General features: G+C 39.3%; 1 protein-coding gene across 1 annotated transcript in view; it reads left to right on the top strand.

Annotated features, from left to right (window-relative positions):
• Nucleotides 1–20,847, top strand: part of HYDIN (HYDIN axonemal central pair apparatus protein) — a 308,320-nt gene that overhangs the window by 67,342 nt on the left and 220,131 nt on the right. Inside the window, exon 9 of the mRNA XM_035024816.1 lies at nucleotides 7,812–7,911. Within this exon, the coding sequence (XP_034880707.1) occupies nucleotides 7,812–7,911 (100 nt within the window). The remainder of the gene's footprint in view (nucleotides 1–7,811; nucleotides 7,912–20,847) is intronic.

The raw sequence follows: 20,847 nt of genomic DNA, 5'->3' as shown, positions 1-20,847 counted from the left end.
CACCACTTGGCCACTAGGTAGTTCCATTGTCTTGGCTGCTCATGGTATAACATTGCCATAGAGTCTGTTGTTCTAACCTTGAGTTATGCTGGAGCGTCGTGTGTACATACTGATATGGTCTCAGAATGCAGAGGTGGGAGTTCGTCTTTTGAGAGACCCCAGAAGTGTTCACTGGTAGAGAAGGTAGACAGGGGTAGCCTGGGATCCAGAGTGACCATCGGGGCAGATACCGGACAGAGGTATGGAAGGATTTTTTTTTTCTTTTCTTGGTAATTTATTGATATTCTACTGGTAGGCCATGATTGTTGCTGTGGTCATCAATACATGCAGTATATTATTACTATTTATATCAAGTTCCTCATGTCAGTTCTTTTGATAATGTCTTGGAATATTAGCCTAAAATTTTCCATTTATGCCTTGCCTAGGGAAGGTACTGGGGTTCTGTAGAATACTGATTATTTCTCAGGCTATCTGCTTCTGTGTAATTCTTTCCGCCACTGTGGAAAAAAAATGCAAAATTGAGTCTATTATGAATGTTTTGTGCCTTCCAGAAAATCAAGTGGAATTGACTACTTTCAGAAATATAATATTCTATTTTACTAGATGGACTCTGGCTATACAGAATTTTGACAGTCTCATTATGTTATATCCTCTGCTTAGGTCTCTTGGGTACCCTGAGTGAGAGAGATTCAGAGACAAAAACCACAAATCTGAGAACTGCGAGGCAGAAGAATATCTCAGGGCAAAAAGAGAATTAAGCTTTCAATTTCCATGGGTGTCTGGGAGTCCTCTGAGAAATCACAGCACAGATGTGCTGGCCTTGTTTCTGGACTCTGGTACTTCTGGCTCAGGTCACACTTCTAAGATGCAGCAATTTTCTGAATGTTGAATGCTTGATATTTTCTCAAAAACAACGGCCTGGGAATGTAAAGATGCCCAAACTGATCCTAACTGATTGCCTGACATTGGTAAACAGGGGAATACATTTCTACTTCTGTTAACAAATGTCTTTTCCATCAAAGAAAACTTCATCCAGTACCCCTAGTTTTAGCTTAATTTAAGCCTCAAAAAGGGAGGGAAACTTGATCATTTCTTTATTACCATGTAAGTAATAGTAAACCATGCTTTGTTGTCACCTAAGCCTACAGAAAACATGTGGTTCAGCAATTCAGACTGAAAGCACAGCTCAAATTTAGTTTGCCTTATTTTTCACAAATCGGCATAGCATGTAGGCTCAGCAGAACCAGGTTGGGTGGAAGCCTAGACAGCTACCAGAGAGGAAAGATCTAGCTCTTTACTGCAAACCCCTTCTACTTCTTGTACCATTAGTCATGAGTCACGTTGCAAACATGTGGGAGCTGACTCCTCGGAAATGAACACCAGAAAGGAGAAAGGAGGACAGGAATCTGCTGAGAGCAACCTGTCCTTGACAAGTCATAGCTCTTCTGTCAGTATGGTTTTCCATCCTTCAGCCTCCCTTTATTATTGTTCATCCTCTGCGATCCTTGAGCTCAGGCAAACCTTTTCCACTTGTGCTGGTACATCCACTGTTGTACTGGAGAGCCTTTGTAGGTGGAAGGAGGCCTGGGGGAAGTCTTAGAAATAGCAGAGCTCCTCGTCGCTCATTAAATAAGTTAACAGCCTTCAGTGTTGAAAGAGACATGAATCTGTTCTCTCTAGAGAAGGGCATGAACATCACACACAACTGCCTCAGCTCCTAGAAAACCCCAGTGGAATTTTCATTGCATATGGGTTGGGGTATCTCGCTGAAGTCAGAACACACCTTTAGTGAAACTTGCTCTGACAGATGGCCAGATCTTAGACCCCTCTCTTAGAAACCTTACTGGTCATTATTTTGAGAATCAAAACTTTACTAAAATCACAGTGTCTTGCCCCAGGAATTACAGTGGAGTAGAAAAGTCCCTTGCATGTCATGTGTCAACTCAGTCTTTTCTCTCAATGATAATTGGGGTAGTTTACCTTCAGTATGTTAGCTTCCATTTTTTTGCCTTATGTCTCTTTGAGACAACTTCTACTTGCTGTAAGTGATGATAAAAGGAGCCATGATGTCTCCCATTGATTTGGAAGATTCTAGAAGAGCAATTGTAGGTGGTGAAGCAGATTATAGTTTCTCATCAGGGATTCTCTTTTTAATTGATTGATGGAAATTTGATTAAGAAGATATTTTTATTTCCCAAGAGAAATTTTAAATATTTTCCTTAAATATGATAACACAGCTGAAAATATTTGTTTATGTAGTCAGGAATTTTTCCATTTTGGTGGAACACGATGGAAGTCATCACACATTATACAGATGCTCTTGAAATCATTTTTCACTGACCTTGTTCTTAACTGACTGCACCCTGACCCAACCAGGATAGCTTTATAAAGATCTTCCAATACATTTCTGAAGAGCTGCAACACAATAATGTTGGCTGTGTCATCCAAACGAGCCTCCTGTGAGTCACCTTCCAAGGTACCTGAACATATGAGCATATAGTGCCTCCTACTTCGTTCACCAGATGGGAACACCAGGTCATGCTGGCCTCATCTAAGCCTGATTATCCGCTGTAGTGTTTTTAGGTTTCTTCTGGCATTTTTCTTTTTATGATGTGAGAAAAGTGAGGACTGACCTTTTGTTATAATTGCAGGGGGGTTCAGGAAATTAAAGAAAAATATATTATAAAACCCCAGTTCTCCCACTTATGGTTGGTGTGGTCTTAGGTGAGATATTTAACTTCTGTTTGCTTGGTTGTCTCATCTTTAAAATGGGGATAATACTTCACAAGATTATAAAGTTTGAGGTGGACATTGTACATTAGTACTTACCACAGTGCTGGGAACATGAGCTTTCGGTTAATGGTTGCCAATATTATGATTTAGAGTTAGATGTAATTCAGTTTCATAAGATCAGAGTGTATGATTAGAAAGTATAACATTTGAGTGGCAAATGTTTAGATTACTCTTCTAAATTTAAGTTGGGGATTAAAATGCAACAATGAATCGTGGATCGCCACATCAAAAACCAATGATGTATTGTATGGTGACTAACATAACATAATAAAATAAAATTTAAAACAAAATAAAATGCAACCATTTTGTTTGACAGATATAAGCATTATTTTCCAGATAAACCAAGTGAATTAAATTTATATGTAACTCTGTTCTTGCAGTTGGGTTCTGATTTTGCAAAATTTGCAAAAATAATCCTTCATTGGAAGGGAGGGAGTGAGGGATGAAGGAAGGAGGAGGGAGGGAGATGGGTGATAGGTGGGAAGGAAGGTGATTTTTAAAATATCTTCTTTTTTATTTAAGGATTTTCAAGGGAGATTTTTAAAAGAGCCCCTTTAGTCATTGTCAATGTAAGTTTTTAAGAAGATAATTTTTTAAAAAAGGACACTTTTCTCATGACGGTATCAATCACCTGTTATGAACTAGTGGCAGTGTGTTCATAGACATCTTACAAAAAGTCTTGGAACTGAATCCGTCAAGTTACTTGGTTGGTTGTTCTTATTCCAGAAGGAAACATGAAATTCCATTTCCAGAGATATTTAATATTTGAGTAAAAGCTGCAATATGAGAGTTCACTTTAGACCTGAAAAGTTGATTCAAATTCAAAGTTCAATTTGAATTCAAAGTTGATCCCTCTGGAAGATTCACTTGATCAATAAGTGAAATGCAGCTATGGATCTGAGGAAAAAAACAAAGCATTAAGACCAAGAAGGAAAATAATTACAACATAACTGAAGGCCATTTTCACAATTATTTTCAACAAACAACCTAATAGTCACTTACAGTTCATATCCTAGATACGCAGTCTCATTTGGAGCAGGAGAATAGACAGTGATGGGAGAGGGGTCATACATGGAAGGAATGCAGAACAGCAGGGGTTCTGTGCCATGGGGCTGCTTTCTGAGGACCAGGAAGAAAGGATATTGACGGCAGAGCAGCCAAGGAAAATTCTGAATGTTTTGGTTTTCAGAAAGAGACTTTAGAACTGCACATTAACAAAGGGAACATTCTTTTCAGAGACTTAAATGACATGGAAGTTAATTTCAGGAGGGTTGGAGAAGTGATGTGAAATGTTTCAGAGCTATGTAAGTAAAAAGTGGGGTCGGTTTAGGCTGATAGCCTGTTTCTGAGGTTTATTTTCTCTGACTTGCTAGAAAGGGCTATGTTGAGTTTTTGCTATAAAGAAATAGAAGTTATTTCACTTTTATTTTAATCACAACTGAAAAATAACTGTCCTTCTACATGTTCTTAACTCCTTCAAATGAAGGAGATTGAAAACATCCCTCTGTGAGAGGAAACTGAATGACCGCACTTCTGTCTTTATAGATACACATAGTCCTCTTAATGTACATTACACCTGCGACAAGCCCAGGAGAGGGTTTTAGAATAGGATTTATCCTTGAATTTCCTCCCAGGGCTCAGTAAAAGTTGCAAGTTACTAACAGCTGTCTCAGACCCAGTAAAACCAATGCAGCCCAGGATAAGAAAGCACTGAGCCCACGGTCCCATTCACTCAGACTGAAAACCCTATGGACTCAGATTCCCTCACCAAGCAGAAGGGCTTCTCAGCCCCAGGAGCCTCCATATCAGACAATCCTCTTAGGGATGACATCAAAACACCAACACTCCCTCCTCTGGGGAGCTTCTGGTCACCTCTGGAGTGTGTCTTCCCACCATTTTCCAACCTACCAGTCCTGATAATCAGACTTCTGTGATGATGGGGTGTCCAGGAATGCTTCTGCGATAGAACTTAAGTGTGCTGTCTTCTTGTATGCATATGGACCTTGGATTTTCTTGCTGGGATAATGCTTTTGAAAGTGGTCTGGATGTCCTTCAACAGATGAATGGATAAAGAAGATGTGATATATATATATACAATGGATTATTACTCAGCCATCAGAAAGGATGAATACCTACCATTTACATCAACATGGATGGAACTGGAGGGTATTATGCTAGGTGAAATAAATCAAGCAGAGAAAGACAATTATCATACGGTTTCACTAATAATGTGGAATATAAGGAATAGCGCAGAGGACCATAGGGGAAGGGAGGGAAAACTGAATGGGAAGAAATCAGAGAGGGAGACAAACCATGAGAGACTCTGGACTCCGGGAAACAAATTGAGGGTTGCAGAAGGGGGGGGTTGGGGGCTATGGGGTAACTGGATGATGGGCATTAGGGAGGGCATGTGTTGTGATGAACACTGGGTGTTATATGCAACTAATGAATTGTTGAATACTACATTAAAAGCTAATGATGTACTATATGTTGGCTAGTTGAACTTAAAAAAAAAGAATAGATTAAAAAAAGAAAGAAAAAAGTGGTCTGGCTCACCCCAAGCCATAAGATGCTTGAATTTTCCCACATGTACTGAGCTTATCTCATTTCCATTGTAGCCTTCTTAAGGACCACTTCCTCCTGTCCTGGTGAGACATTTCTTTTCTTTTTTTTTTTTTTTTTAAGATTTTATTCATTTATTTGACAGAGACAGAGATAGCGAGAGCAGGAACACAAGCAGAGGGAGTGTGAGAGGGAGAAACAGGCTTCCGGCCGAGCCCGCTGAAGGCAGATGTTTAGCGACTGAGCCGCTCAGGCGCCCCCTGGTGAGACTTTTCTCGCATAGGTTTTCTCAGGATTCAAGGTAGCTCCTTTGGTCAGTCAGTTTGGATAGAAACAGGTTAGCTGTGTCCATTCTATACCCCCAAACAAAGCAGTGTCTAAACCCACCAGGGGAATACATTTGTCTGTTGGTTAGGAGGAAGCCCAGGTCTTCAACTGTTCTGAGATAGAATACCCATTGATGGACCCATGAATGGATGAGTCACCTTTTACACCTGACCTCTTTGCCCATTCTAGGCATGGGTGTTCCTAACATTCCTTGTCATTGGAACCCCCACAAATCCTAAAGGGGCCAGTATTTTCCATTTATCAGAAGGGAACAGGTACTGGTTTCAAGGTTTGGAAAAGTGCCACAGTGAAACACCTCAATACGTGAAAATGCTTAGGGCTTCCCTCTTCCCCACATGCTCTCAGAGGCCCCTTTCAGCTCTAAATTTGTATGACTTTTGTGGTTCCAGTTGAGGAGAAAATGGCAGAAATAGGCTGCAAAGATGAATAGGCATCTGCTAAGAAGTACACAGTGTGCAAACTGAGTAGATACGACTGATTGGATAAATATGTTGAGAAATAGGAGCCACTCGTGGTTTAGGGCTGGGAATGAAGCAGTCCCTGAGCTCACAGGGCCCTCATCCTCGTGGGCTGACGGGGGCTATAAGAGCTCCCAGGACCTACAGGAGGCTCATGGTCCTCACTGCTGCTTCTGTGCTCTTTGTCATTGTGAAGTCAGGGGACGCTGCACGGGGAAGTGCGCTGATCAGTCTGTTACCTTCATAAACAAACCCAAGTGGGCTCTAGTTTGCTATTTCCACCCTCTTGTTTGATGTCTGCATTTTAAACCATTTTGTTCTCTGAGTCTTTCCTCCAGCACTGTGTTCATTTCAGCCAGACTGGAGTGAATAGAATATGCATTGGAGATTGTCTGAAACCAGAGCCTAATTATTTACCAAGTTGTCTTAGTTTTCTGTTTAGCTAGTGGGAGCATTTAAAGATCTTTGGATGTGATTAACACTTATGCCATACTTGATCTATTAACAAAAACCTCTGAAAAATACACGCTTTTTCTCCCCCAATTTTTTCAGTACTTCATCTTATTCTTTCCAGGTAGCATAAAAATAACATCAATTATAGTAAACATTTATTGAGCTCTTACTAAGTACCAAGTGTGGGGCAAAGTATGTGACCTGCATGACCTTGTCAGACTTTGGGTGGGAAACCCTTTGAGGCAGGTACGACTAGCATCTCCTATTATAGCCCTTACAAGTTAATGAAGAGGTCTCAGGTTACTGGTTAATAGGAAAATATTTTTCAAGAAATATCTCAAGGGGATTTCCATATGTGGCATGTTGTATTATAATTTCAAAACTAATAAAGATTATGACTTTTGAGTGGCTTGCATTAAAACAGAAAATATCACACTGGATTAGAATCAGTGTTTGACCTGGTCATTGTTTTGCCTTGGGCCATTGTTATGTTTTCACAGAATTATAGTATTTCATTATGCTGTCACCTCAAGAGTAAGTTAGTCCATCTGGACGCACCATATATATATGGTGCAACACCTCTCACAAATATTTTTAAATATTTGTGTGCACGTGTATCATCCCTCTAAGATGTGAGTTCCATGCGGTCTCAGACCACACCTTTCTTCATCTCTGTAGCCCAATGCTGGCCATCTGGTGGCATAAAATGAATGTCCAATGAATGCACAAATATTGAAACTGTTCTAAACATCCTAGTTTCCTTTAGTAACTATATATTCATGAACTCACTGAAATTTGAAGCTCATTTCCAAATTGTACCACCTCTTAACAAGTAGCATAAATTTACTATCTGTTGGGTAAAATAGTGCTTTCTTTTATTTGTTGTAAAAATATTTCCTTCAAGTTTCCTGAGGTTATAACATAATAGTAACATTTAAAAGCAGTGCCTTCTCTTCATCACACTGGTTTTCTTTTGTTTTTGTTTTTAAAGATTTTATTTATTTATTTAGAGATTGTGCAAGCGGTGGGGAGGGGCAGAGGGAGGAGGAGGGAGAGAATCTCAAGCAGACTCTGTGCTGAGCCATGACCCTGAGATCATGACCTGAGCCGAAATCAAGAGTCAGATGCTTAACCCACTGAGCCACCTGAATGCCTCTTCATCACATTGTTTTTTAATGATTCTTTCATGGTTTTCAGGAAGGTGATGTCTGGCCTAATTCATCAGCTGAAATCACGGTGTACTTTAATCCTCTGGAAGCCCGGCTCTACCAGCAGACAGTTTACTGTGACATTTCAGGTAAAGACTTTCTCTATGTGGTAAACTCAGGTTACCAAGTGCCCAGAGCATCAAGTGGGGTATCTGTGTGTGTGTGTGTGTGTGTGTGTTCAGACTATAAGAAGTGCATGATATCAATAGAGGAATAATAGAGTCAAGTTATACACTTGTCATTTTTTTTTCTAGAACAGGTCAAACTTTGAAGTACATTACACTTGTGGTGCGGTCGGGGCAGGGTGGGGATGGGAAACCATGGATCTGGGTTTACTCTTGATTTTTAGAGCAGTAGGAATATTACTTGACACAAATTCTCAAAATTTTATTTTTTGTTCTTTTTATAGTATTTGGCTATTTAATTTTTTCATTTCTGAGTTTTTAATTAAAATAATGTATGCCAGGGAGGATGGGAAGCCAGCCTGGCAGTGGCCAGAATCAGCATGTGGGATGTACAAATAGAGTGGCAACCTGGTAGCTTCAGAAGATTGGATACAGATAGAAGCATTAAACAAAAAAGTAATCAGGATAACAAGAGCCAATATTATTTTTCAGTCTTGGAGGAGGCAGATCTATCTATCTATCTATCTATCTATCTATCTATCTATCTATCTATCTATCTATCTCCATATATATACCTTAGAGAAAGGCTAAGATGAGTCTTTGGTATTGAAATGGAATTGGGGTTATCACTGTGAACCCATGGTTGTTGATATGCACAGATATAGAATGTATATGTAAATGTGTGTATATGTTTATGTATATTTCCTACCTATGACCATTGAGAGGTCCTGGCAGCTTTGAGATCCTAGTATCAATGAGAACACCTCATAACCAAAGCTTGGTTTCTGAACCCAATCTCTTCTAAGAGGGACTTTTTCCAGGACTGAGGTGGGGAAAGAACAAGATGAGCCTGGAACATCCTTTCATGTCAGAAACTAAGGAAATGCTCAAAGAATGACAGGGATATGTCAAAATGATACAGAAGCCAGCAAAGGGACTCCCACTGACCAAATTTGGAACAAGTGAAGAATCAAGAAAATAATGGTACTAATAGATTATAATCTGTTGAATAAATAGGAATCTATGAATCCACTAAGTAAAAATTTACTATTTGGCAATCATGGTAATAATCAGTGCAGGTGAAAAGCATTCTTTTTTTAAAATTTTTTTTTAAAGATTTTTTAAAATTTATTTATTAGAGAGAGACAGAGAGCATGAGAGGGGGGAAGGTCAGAGGGAGAAGCAGACTCCCCGCCGAGCAGGGAGCCCAATGTGGGACTCGATCCTGGGACTCCAAGATCATGACCTGAGATGAAGGCAGTCGCTTAACCAACTGAGTCACCCAGGCGCCCCGGTAAAAAGCATTCTTAAGCTTTAATGGGTCTCAAAATATCCTACCTCAAAATGCTTATTAATTATAAAGGGGCAAAATCTAATTTTACAGTGGAGAAATCTGGGAAATGTTATTTTAGTTAAGGCCAACAGTAATATGGCAAATCAGCCTCATGGACTACTAACTAGGATATCATCAGAACACAGCATCTCTTCATTGATATCAGGGCCAAAATATCTAACGTGGGTCTAACTGTGGGGAAACATTAGACTAACCCAAATTGAAGAACAAAACAAAATTACCAGCCTGTAATCCTCAAAGACATCAAGCTCATGAAAGTCAATAAAAGACTGAAGAACTGTCCTAGATTGAGTGAGACTCAAGAGACATGACGTCTAGGTGTAACACATGAGCCTGAACTGGATCCTTTGCTATAAAGCAGATTATTGGGTAAAGGGTGTATGGAATTCTTTGTACTACTCTGGAAGCTTTTCTGTGTTTAAAAAATGTCTCATATTTTGGTTACATATTGTGACATAATAATATATATTTAATCTTCATGCCAGTTCCTGGCATAGAGCTCCTAAGACTCCTATAGTGTCCTAAGTGATTACAGTGACAGGGGCATCTTTTGTTATAACATTTGGTCTCTGTCCCCAGTTCCTGAAATAGTTATATAGCATAAAGGTGAATGCAGCATTTCAATCCCTTGAGTTTTTGTCAATGAGGTGACTTTTGGGAAGGCCCTAAGAATGGGGACTGGTTGCCAGGGCAACTGACCATGTGATTAAAGGGTTGGAACTTTCAGCCCCACTCCTGACTTCCAGAGAAGGGAGAGGGACCTGGAGGTCTAGTTCATCACTAATGGCCAATGATTTAACCAATCATGCTTAAGTAATGAAGCCTCCATTAAAAAAAATTAAACCAAGAGGATTTGGAGGGCTTCCAGGTTGCTAAATATATAGAAGTGCTGGGAGGGTGTTGTGCCTGGAGAAGGCACAGAAGCTCTGTGCCCCTTACCACCTTGCCTATGCAACTGAGCCACCCAGGTGCCCCGCAACCCAATTATTTTTATTATATTTTATTTTATGAGTTTTATTTATAGATTTAAATAATATACTTAAAACTATATTTTTTGTTCGATCAACTCTACAGTATCTCTTGACATGTAAGGATATTACCACCATTCCACCCTGTTTCTCTCTTACCTTCTGTGATTTGTTCTACTTTCGTATTGGAATGGCTGATAACCCTATTTAAGTTCTCTGATGTTGTTTTTTTTTTAAGATTTTATTCATTTATTTGACAGAGACAGAGACAGCGAGAGAGGGAACACAAGCAGGGGGAGTGGGAGAGGGAGAAGCAGGCCTCCCGCTGAGCAGGGAGCCCGATGCCGGGCTCTATCTCAGGACCCTGGGATCATGACCTGAGCCGAAGGCAGACGCTTAACGACTGAGCCACCCAGGCGCCTCTGAATTGACTTTTTTGTACAGGTTTTGGGTTCCTCCTCCCACCCCGACCAATGTTTCTAATTATTTCTTCACTCTTGTCTAATTGTAGAATGTATGCTCTTCTTTTCCTTGAAGACATTTTTCTCAGACCCTACCAGCTTCTCATTCTAAGTCAGATCCACCACCTCCTACACAGTTGTTACTCAGGAATTTTTAAAGTTTCCATGTGTGTTCCATTACATCTTTTTACTCTCACTTTGCTCAAGTAGCTTCCTCAGAAAGGGTCTATAGGAGGGAAACTTTGATCCTTGAATGCCTGATAATGTCTCATTCTGCCTCCATACTCACCTGATAGTTTAGCTGAAATTTCTAGGTTCACAGTAATTTCTCCTCAGAAGGTTAAAGACATTGTGCCAACTTGATGGTAAAAGTCCAGAAGTCTGAAGTCACCTAATTCACATTCCTTGATGGGTGGTCTGTTATTTCTCTCTCAATACTTTCTAGAGTTTTCTTTTTGTACTTGAGGTCTGAAATGTCATGAAGCCATGTCCAAGAGTGAGTTTTCTAATTCATCCTCCGCAGCTTTCTGCGGAGTCTGCTTACTCATGTGTTACTTCAGCTCTGGGAAATTGTATTTTTTTTTATGTACTTTCCTCCATTATTTTTCATTTTATTCTTCTGGAAATCTTAACAGTCTGATGTTAGACCTACAGGATTGATCATCTGTTCTCAAAGAACCAGATTTTAATCAAACATGAGTAATAAATGACATTAAATGCCATTTAATGCTATTAAATAAAGAGAAATATTTATTTGTTAGAAAATTCCAAGGTAGCAAGTATCATGCAGTCATAGGGATCCTTCCAATGCCTTCTGGTCCATGGTTGTCCTTTGTTTATAAGAATGAGAAAATGGGTTGAATTTCAGAGTAGTTAGTGCTACTCACCTCTGCTGGGTAATGTGTGGGTCTCCCAGGCTTTACAGCTGTGGTGGCTATTTTAATAATAAAATATTAAATGGTGAGAGAGAGTAGTAAGAGTGCATGATCACTAGTAGTTTCAAGTGCAAAAATCCCACTATTCTGCCCTACCTAGCATAGTCACTTTTCTCTGTGTATCAAGGGATCAAGCAGTCTAAGAACAGTGCAGAAAGATGGGCTGCGTAAGTCAAGACTATGCTGCCCTCCTCCTCCTCCAAGTATGTGTGTCCCTTTCTGACGATGTTTCCCTCATCTTCCCTGAAAGTAACTGCCACTTTGATTTTTATGATAGTTATTTTTTTGATTTGTTTTCAGGTATAAGTTAACTGCCTATGTGTTCATGTCTAAGCAAAATAGTATAGTTTTGCTGGTTTAAAAATTTATATATTGAAATTATACTCTATGCCTTATGCTGTTAGCACTGGGAAGATAAAGCCACTCAGTAAACATTGATTAAATGGATGCAAATAAGTGAACAGATGAATGAATGAGTGAATGAATCCTAGTTTGATCTGGTCTCTTCCTTGCCCATGAATGCAGGATTCTCAAGATGGCCCCAGAATGAATGCAGGATGGACTAGGAGTTTCAGGATTGACAAAAATCTGTTTTCACACTTCACGCCAGCATCATCTGCCCCAGGCTTCTTAATGGGTCTGGAAGAAATGTTGGTACAGCAGTGTTCAGACACAGGCTGGAAATGCTCCGGTGGCCCCACGCCACAGGTGGTGGGACCTCCCTCCCATCTATGACTCCCCGGGGTGTCGTGCTTGGTCATGTTCCAGGGGGTTGGCTGCTCTCCAGGAGGTTCCCAAACATTAGACATAACTAGTTGTATTCAGCTATTGTTTTGTTTGCAGTTCTGAATCCTGCCACAGAATTCACATCCTGGATAAACTGAATAGTATAATTTTCCATCTGCATGACATTCTTCTTTATTTTGTTAGTGGTTTATTAAAAGACATGATTGCCAGAGAAGGGTTTTGTTTACATTGTAATTCCATATTATCTTCCTTGTAAATTCCATGTAATTCCGTGTCTTTTCAAGGGCTGGTGATGATTCCTTAGTATTATCTTCAAAGAGTTGGTAAAACCTCCTGGTTTTAGGTCACTAAGAAGTGCTTCTTAGGCAGATAGAAAAAGCCCTTTCCCTTGTTTTGTTTTGTTTTGCTTTTGTTTTTTAATATACTTTGAGCATATAGAAGCAAATACATATAGCTATGCTTCCCCCTCATGCCTTTTTTACATAAATGATAGCATACTTTACACAGTGATTCTGACACTACTTTTTAAATATTTCTTGCAGATTATTCCATTAACACTAAATAAAAAGAGTCATTCTTTTTCATTGTCATATAGGAATCCTTTGTATTTATATGCTGTAGTTTAATTTTTAACCATTTGTCACTAAGAAATAGGACATAGATCCACAAATGTGCATAAAATATACTGTGGTGGGTAGAATAACAGCTTCCCAAGGATGTCCATGCCCTAAACCCCAGAACCTATGAATATATTACCGTGCATGTGTTACATTACCTGACAAAAGGAAATTAGGGCAGAAAATGGAATTTAGGTTATTAAAGAACTGACCTTAACATAGGGAGATTAACCTGGATTATGTGAGTGGCTCAGTAGATAATCACAAGGGTCCTTAAATGTCAAAGAGGGAGGCACTAGAATCAGTCTCAGTGTCACAATGATATGATACGAGAAAGACTGACCCAGCCATTTCTGGCTTTGAAGAGAAAGGGCTGAGGGATGTGGTCAGCCTCTAGAAGCTGGAAAAAACAAGAAAATGGGTTTTCCCCCAGAGCCTCCAGAAGGAAATGCAGCTCTGACAGCACCTTGATTTTAGTCCAGTGAGACCCATCTTAGATTTCTGACCTCTATAATTTTTAAGATAATAAATGTATAGGTTAGGCATTTAGTTCATGGTGACCTGGCTCAGCAGCAACAGGGAACTAATACACATACATATATATTGTAATTATAAGACAAATATTATGTAACTGCTACCAAGATCCATAATAGAACATTTCCAGCCCTGAGAAGGCCCCTGTGTGTCCTTCCCAGTCACATTCCCCTCATCCGAACCTCCCCCTGAAATAATCACCATTCTGTCCTTGATGGTCATTACTTCATTGCTTCCATTTATAGTTTTTACCCCAGCGTATGTGCACATAATGCAATTTGGTACTGCCTGTTTTTGAAACATACATAATTGGAATCGATCTGCATGTCTCATCCATGTTGTTGCTTATAGCCCTGGTTGTATTTCACTTGCATTGTTGTATAGTGTTCCATCCTGGGAATATAGGTTCAGAGACAGGAAGTAGCAGGAAAGGCCAGTGTCACTGGTCTTGAAGGAGGCCTCCTGACACACATGAAATTTAACCCACATCTTCAGCTGGAACTTTTTTTTCTTTTGAAAGCTTTTATATCTAGGCACCGTGAGTACAAAGATGTACAAAACCAGAATTCCTGTCCTCAGAAAGCATAGCAGTGAGTGGAAGAAACTGCCAAATAAACCAACAATTATATTGCAGTGCTATCCAGTGAATGAGTGTGTAATAGAAGAGGGTACGGGACACACAGCTCAGTCTGGGGTTTTCAGGGAAGGTTCCCCAGTGAAAGTGACCCTTTTGAAGTGTTCATTAGTCAAGTAAAAAAGGCTGTGGAGCTGGGAACGCTTTGTGCAAGTAGATGGCAAGAGCATAAAATGGCAAAGAATTTCAACTTCTTAGCCTGTGGCTGCCGGAGAGACAGAGACAGACTGGGAGGGGAGAGGTGGGGGCAGGAGATGGAGCTGGAGGCTGGAGGAGTAGGTAGCTCAGGGAAGGGCTGCCTTAACTGCTGGACTAAGAACCTTGGAATTCCTCCTGACTGCCCTGGGGAATCAGGGAAGGAAGGGCTCTAAGCAAGGGAGGGACCTGCTTGGATCTGAACACAGGAAATACAACATCACTAAAAATCTTTTTGGTTCATCTGAAACTGAAATTTTTTCTTCATTGCAATTTTCAGATTTTCTTAGAAGTAGTGAAACTGTATGTTAGATATTTATAAAGACTTGCTGATGGTCTGCTCTGTGGCTTGAAACTGACTTTTTATCTATCTTGACTTTCCAATGTAATGTGGAAATTCCTAATCTAATCATGAAGATTACCTTAAAAAAAAACAAAAAACTCAACGGGAAACCGCACATATTTGGTTTGGATCACCATATGGGAACTTCAAAGGAAGCAACACTTTCTGATTTAAACTGTGAAATATATTGCTAGATAACATCGTTAGTGGGTGCTTCAGAGTCAAATGTGAAAAAGCAGCATGGTAGAAAGGATACCAGATGTACCTGCTTCCTTTCAGGACCCAATTAAAATGAAACTAGAGTGTCCATTTTCATTCTGTCCATCAGAAGTAGCATCTGAATTGTTAGCACAATTTAGAGCTTTTGATCTTTATCCCAATTGCACTAAAGAAGGGACGCTCAGGAGAGAGAAATGTTGAAAACATTTTTGAGTTTTCAGAGTAATAAGTGAGTAATGCTCTACATATTTGTAGGGTTTCTTCCTCAAAACTCATCAGACTGCCACCTAATAATAATATAAGGTTTCTTAGTCCTATGAATAAGAAATTATTTTCTTGATCAACTACACTATTTAAGTTATATGTTCAATTATCAAATATTTCAAACATAAAGAACACAGGGAATAATATCTAAGTATCTATGTATGCATACCCAGGTTTAGGAAAACTTGAACAAATGGAAAGGTCTATTGATGTTTTTGGTCAGGAAGATCAACATCATAAATAGGTCAGTTCTCCTTGTAAATATAATGTGATCCCAATGGTAATATCAAGGTTTTTTCTTTTTTTAAAATTAGGTTGATTCCAAAGTTCTTATGGAGGAAATAAATGAACTAGAATTGCTTAGAAAATTCAGAAAAACAAGAATAATGTGGGAGGACTGGCCCCACCATATGTTAAAACTTATTTAAAAGCTATAATAAGTACAATTGGATGGTTCTGGAACATGAAAAGAAAGTAGCTATTGAATCAATATTCATTCTTTTCATCCTTAACTGATCAGCAGCAGCAGCAGAAGCAGCATGCCCTAATCCCCTAAGCCCTCCCCAAACCCCATTTCCCAATGTCCTTGGTATGTGAGCTTCTGCCTAAACCCTAATTTATTTAAGCTACTTTGTTCATCTTTTGCTGTATAACAGACCACCCTAAATTTAGTGGCTTAACACAACCAGCAGCCATTTATTTTGCTCACAGATCTGTAGTTTGGTCAAGATTCCTCAAGGACAGCTCCTCTTTGCTCTACCTGGGGACAGTTGGACAGGCCAGAAGGTGAAGGCTGGTATCATTTTAGAGCTCACCCACCTACATGTCTAGCAGTTAATCGTGGCTGTTGGCAGGGACCTCACCAGGTTCTGCTTGCTGGAACCCCTATCCATGGCCTCTCCCTGAGGCTGCTTGCTTCTGCATTGCATGGACAAGGGACCAGATTGTTGATGTGGAAATCTAGTGCAGTCCGATTGCTATTTCTTGAAGTTACCTGTCTTCTGTATCAGACTAATATCCAGAATTACTTTATGCTTTGATGTTCTACAGTTTCATTGTGATGGATTTGCCATGCTTATTCTCCTTAGGTACTTGATCTGCTTCTTCAGTCTTAGCATCTTCCTCACTCCTGGGATTTCTCAGCATTTATCTCTTCAATATTTTTTTCTCTCATAATCTCAGGTTTCTCCTGGAAATTCTTTCAGATATATGTCTTTCCCATGGAATCACCATGTCTTCTAACCTCTTCTTTACATTTTTTATTTATTTCTTTCTCTTTGATACATCCTGGGTATTTTTCTAAGATCTTTCTCTCAGTTGGCTAATTCTTTAGCTTTTTCTACTCTTTGGTATTCATCTATTCAGTTTTTAATTCTATCAACTTGGTTTTTCAGTTTTAGAAGTTCTGTATGATTTTAATACTTTCATTTTTTTCTCCTTCACTATGGTTTCTATTTCTTTATTTGCCTCTTGGAAAATTTTAAGAATACAATGTCAGAGTTTCTTTAAGAGTTTTCTATTATCTCAAACCCTTTCCTCATACTGGATTGTTTCTTCAGATGGCTTGAAATGTTTGTATTGTAAGCCCATCTTTAGCACATTTGTGGACTGAATATTTGTGTTCTCCCAAAATTCATATGTTGAAACTTAATCCTCCATGTGATGTTTTTGGGAGGTGGGGGATCTTTGGAGGGTGATTAGGTAGTGAGGGCAGAGCCCTCATGGATGGGATTAGTGTCCTTATAAAGGAGACCCCAGAGCACTCCCTCACTCCTTCCTCCATGGGAGGACAGAGAGAGAAGATGGCTCTCACAGACACTGAATCTGCTGCACCTTGATCTTGGACTCTCCAGCTTCCAGAACTGTGAAAAATAAACATTTGTTGTTTAAGCCACCCAGTGTCTGGTATTTCTGTTAGAGAAGCCCAAACAGAGACAGCATGGGAGTATTCCTTCAGAGCAGTTTTTCAGGATCCTACAACTATTATTTTCTCAGCTTCTGACTCTTTCACCTATCATATAGGGTAAATTTGGATCCCATATCTGTACCTGGGACTTCGATTCCTCATAGGAACCTCTTTCCCCTATTGAGAGATCTAGGTAGAGGACAATTTTCATAACTACTTCCCTAGACCAATAGATAGAATTTTTCTTCTTGTTTCCTTTCCAGAAAAGGTATCCTTTCCAAGGTCCTGGATTCATTCAAGGATCTAAGTTCAGTTCCTTATTCCCGGAGGGGAGCAAAGCCAAATGTCCACTTTTTGTGTTAAAACTGAAGCCACTAGGGGCGCCTGGGTGGTTCAGATGGTTAAGTGTCAGCTCAGGTCATGATCCCAGGGTCCTGGGATTGAACCCCGCATCGGGCTCCCTGCTTGGTGGGGAGTCTGCTTCTGCCTCTCCCTCTACTCTTCCCCCTGATTGTACTCTCTTGCTCTCTCTGTCAAATAAATAAATAAAATCTTTAAAAAAAAAAAAAAGAACACTGAAGCCAGTAGACCATAGGACCTGTATGATGAACTTTACAAATCTCCAAATTCCCTTGTCATTTCTGTCACCTGGTATTTTCCTTTCTTCCTTTTGAGCTTGGGTAAGTATTAAAAATACATATTTGTCATATTTTTAATAAGCTTTTTTTTATTTGAAATGGAGGAATGGACTGAGTCTGCTCACTCTGCCATGTTTCAGAAGTTAACATAGTTAACAGTGTTCATGTTTCTTGAGATAACATCCCTAGAGAATCTGCATAGACTTACTCTGCTGATCATTAACAATGGAGATTCTTGGGTTTCATCTATGTTTTATTGCATCAAAATCTGTGGAGGTTGTGCTAGAGAATATCTGTTTTAAATGAAGGCTAAAAAGTGTGTGGCAAGGTTACAGGATACAAGATCCATATAGAGAGAATCAATTGTGTTTCTATACATTGAATAATGGGAAATTGACATTAAAAAAAACACTGGGGAGGGTGTCTACTATGGTGAGCGCTGTGAATTCTGTAAGACTGATGAATCACAGACCTGTACCCCTGAAACAAATAATACATTATATGTTAATTAAAAAATTATAAATAAATAAATAAATAAATAAAACAATAGGGGCGCCTGGGTGGCTCAGTCATTGGGTGTCTGCCTTCGGCTCAGGTCATGATCCTGGGGTCCTGGGATGGAGCCTCGCCTTGGGCTCCCTGCTCTACGGGAAGCCTGCTTCTCCCTCTCCCACTCCCTCTGCTTGTGTTCCCTCTCTCGCTGTGTCTCTCTCTGTCAAATAAATAAAATCTTTAAAAAGAAAAAAAAATACAGAAGTTAAATAGCAACAAAAGACTGGAACATAAAGTGCCACAAGGCATTATAATGATAATAATATAAGTTAGAAATATGATTTGGTTGTTCAAAGTACATTTGCTGTTATACTAAATTATACATCCGGGATCCCTGGGTGGCTCAGTCAGTTAAGCGTCTGCCTGCGGCTCAGATCAGGATCCCAGGGTCCTGGGATCGAGCCCCACATCAGGCTCCTTGCCCGGCAGGGAGCCTGCTTCTCCCTTTCACTCTGCCTGTCACTCCCCCTGCTTGTGCTCTCTCTCTCTCCCTCTCTAACAAATAAATAAATAAAATCTTTAAAAAATAAAGATTACATCCAACAGAACATCAAAGTTTTTTTTAATGTTCAAATGTTACACACAGAGCAAATATATTATTTTTGCTTAAAGAACTTTAAGTGGTGTAAATTTAAGGATAACCTATCAAATTATCAAAGATTTTCAAAAATGACAATATCCCCACTGTCAGGGAGGGTGTGGAGAAATAGAAATCTTTAAATACTGTTGGTGTTTGTGTGCAAATTCCTACAGCCATTCTGGAGGGCAATATGGCTATAGCTATCAAAATGTCTAATGTGCATCTCTTGGTTCTAGCAATTCTATTTCCATTAATGGTGGGCTAGACAATTTGGATTCTCTCCACCCCACCCCCCCTTCTCCTCTAAAAGCAACTAGAGGAGCAAGGCAAAATTTTTTCAAAGCCTTTTTGAGAACTACAGAACAGTGAAGAATTATAGAGCCAAGATCCAAGAGAAGAAGGAAACCAAGACAATCAGACTGTGGGGGCCACTTTATCCTTAGCAGTACCACCTTTTTGGTAGATTCTACAGAGAAAATGAAAAGTTAAGTAGAGTTAGGGAAGAAACATAGAAGTTCATGGGATGCCCAAGGAGAAAGGGCTCTAGTAACCTTCTAAACTTTAGGATGAGACCTAGTGAAGTAAGGACTGGAAATGCACCGATCCTCACAATGACTGAAGCTCAGCTTTGGCTTCTTTTTCAGTTATCAATTTGATTACAACAGTTCCTCTTCACTGGGGTTCCAGGAGATAATATCGAATGTTCTAAGGCATCATTTATGTATGAGGAATTAACGTCTCCTTTATATCTAGGATAGTACTAGCTATATACCCTTCTTGGGAAAATTGAGAAGATAGTCACTCAAATGACTTGGTACAGGGCTTAATTCTCTCCCAGAATCTTAGCTGAGAGTAGTAAGATTAGGGAATCCTAATGCCCTCTAGTCATCAGCCAGAAGCTAGAGGAAGATGATGTCTTCTCAGGGCTTCAAATGACCACTCCACGTTTTATATACACTGACCAGCACTCAGTCAAAAATGACCATGCACATGAGGAGACAACACAGTCTGATAGAACACCACAATAAACAACAGAAACTCCATAGAGAGCCAGAAAATAGAATTATTTGACAGATTTTTTTAAATGTTAAAAAGATTTTCTGTGTTCTTTGTTTTTTTAATTTTATTATGTTATGTTAATCACCATACAGAACATCATTAGTTTCTGATGGAGTGTTCCTTGATTCAGTGTTCTTTAAAAAAAAGATTGAGCAGAGGCCTGGGAACTCTAAAAAATCTAATGGGAAGTCTGGAACTGAAAAGTTATAATGACAAATTAAGAACTTAGTAGAACTGAATAGCCTCTTGTATGGCCAGAGGTAAATCTTATAAACTGGAAATTAAACAGATCTAAAGAAAATACCCATACTGAAGCATACAGAGATAAAATACAGAAAAGAGCATCAGAGCCGAACAGGATGTAGCAAAAGTTTATCTACCCGGATAGAAAGAAGTGAGAAAATGGAGCAAGGCAATATTTGCAAACACAATGAACATTTTCCAAAAACTGATGAGTGGCATTCATCTACGTATTCAAGAACTGCTACAAAGCCCAGGAACAATACATGCAAACCACACCTGGGAACATCATAGTAAAACTGCTGAAAACCAAAACCAAAAAGAAAATCTTAATGCAGTCAGAGAAAAAGACATATTACCTCAACTGAGCAATAAGACAATAAGCTGACTTCTCAATAGAAACACTGGAAGACAAGAAACAATAGAATATCTTCAAGGTGCTTGAAAATGTAGGAAAATTGTTCATAAATGCATTCAAGGATATTAATTACATTGTAATTTGTTGAATGAAAAGTTGGAAGCCTTTCTCCCTCTGCCCCTCCTCCCTGCTTGCTCGCTCTCAGATAAATAAATAAAATCTTAAAAAAAAAAAATTTGGAAGCCACTTAAATATCCAACAAGAGGGACTGGTTAAAAATACTTACCCCATCTTCA

Source organism: Mirounga leonina, unplaced genomic scaffold (genome assembly GCF_011800145.1).
Source record: "Mirounga leonina isolate KUSES-001 unplaced genomic scaffold, KU_Mleo_1.0 Mir_180, whole genome shotgun sequence".
NCBI classification, from domain to species: domain Eukaryota; kingdom Metazoa; phylum Chordata; class Mammalia; order Carnivora; family Phocidae; genus Mirounga; species Mirounga leonina.
The sequence above is the reverse complement of the archived record's forward strand: the minus strand, read 5'-3'. Positions and strand labels throughout refer to the sequence as shown.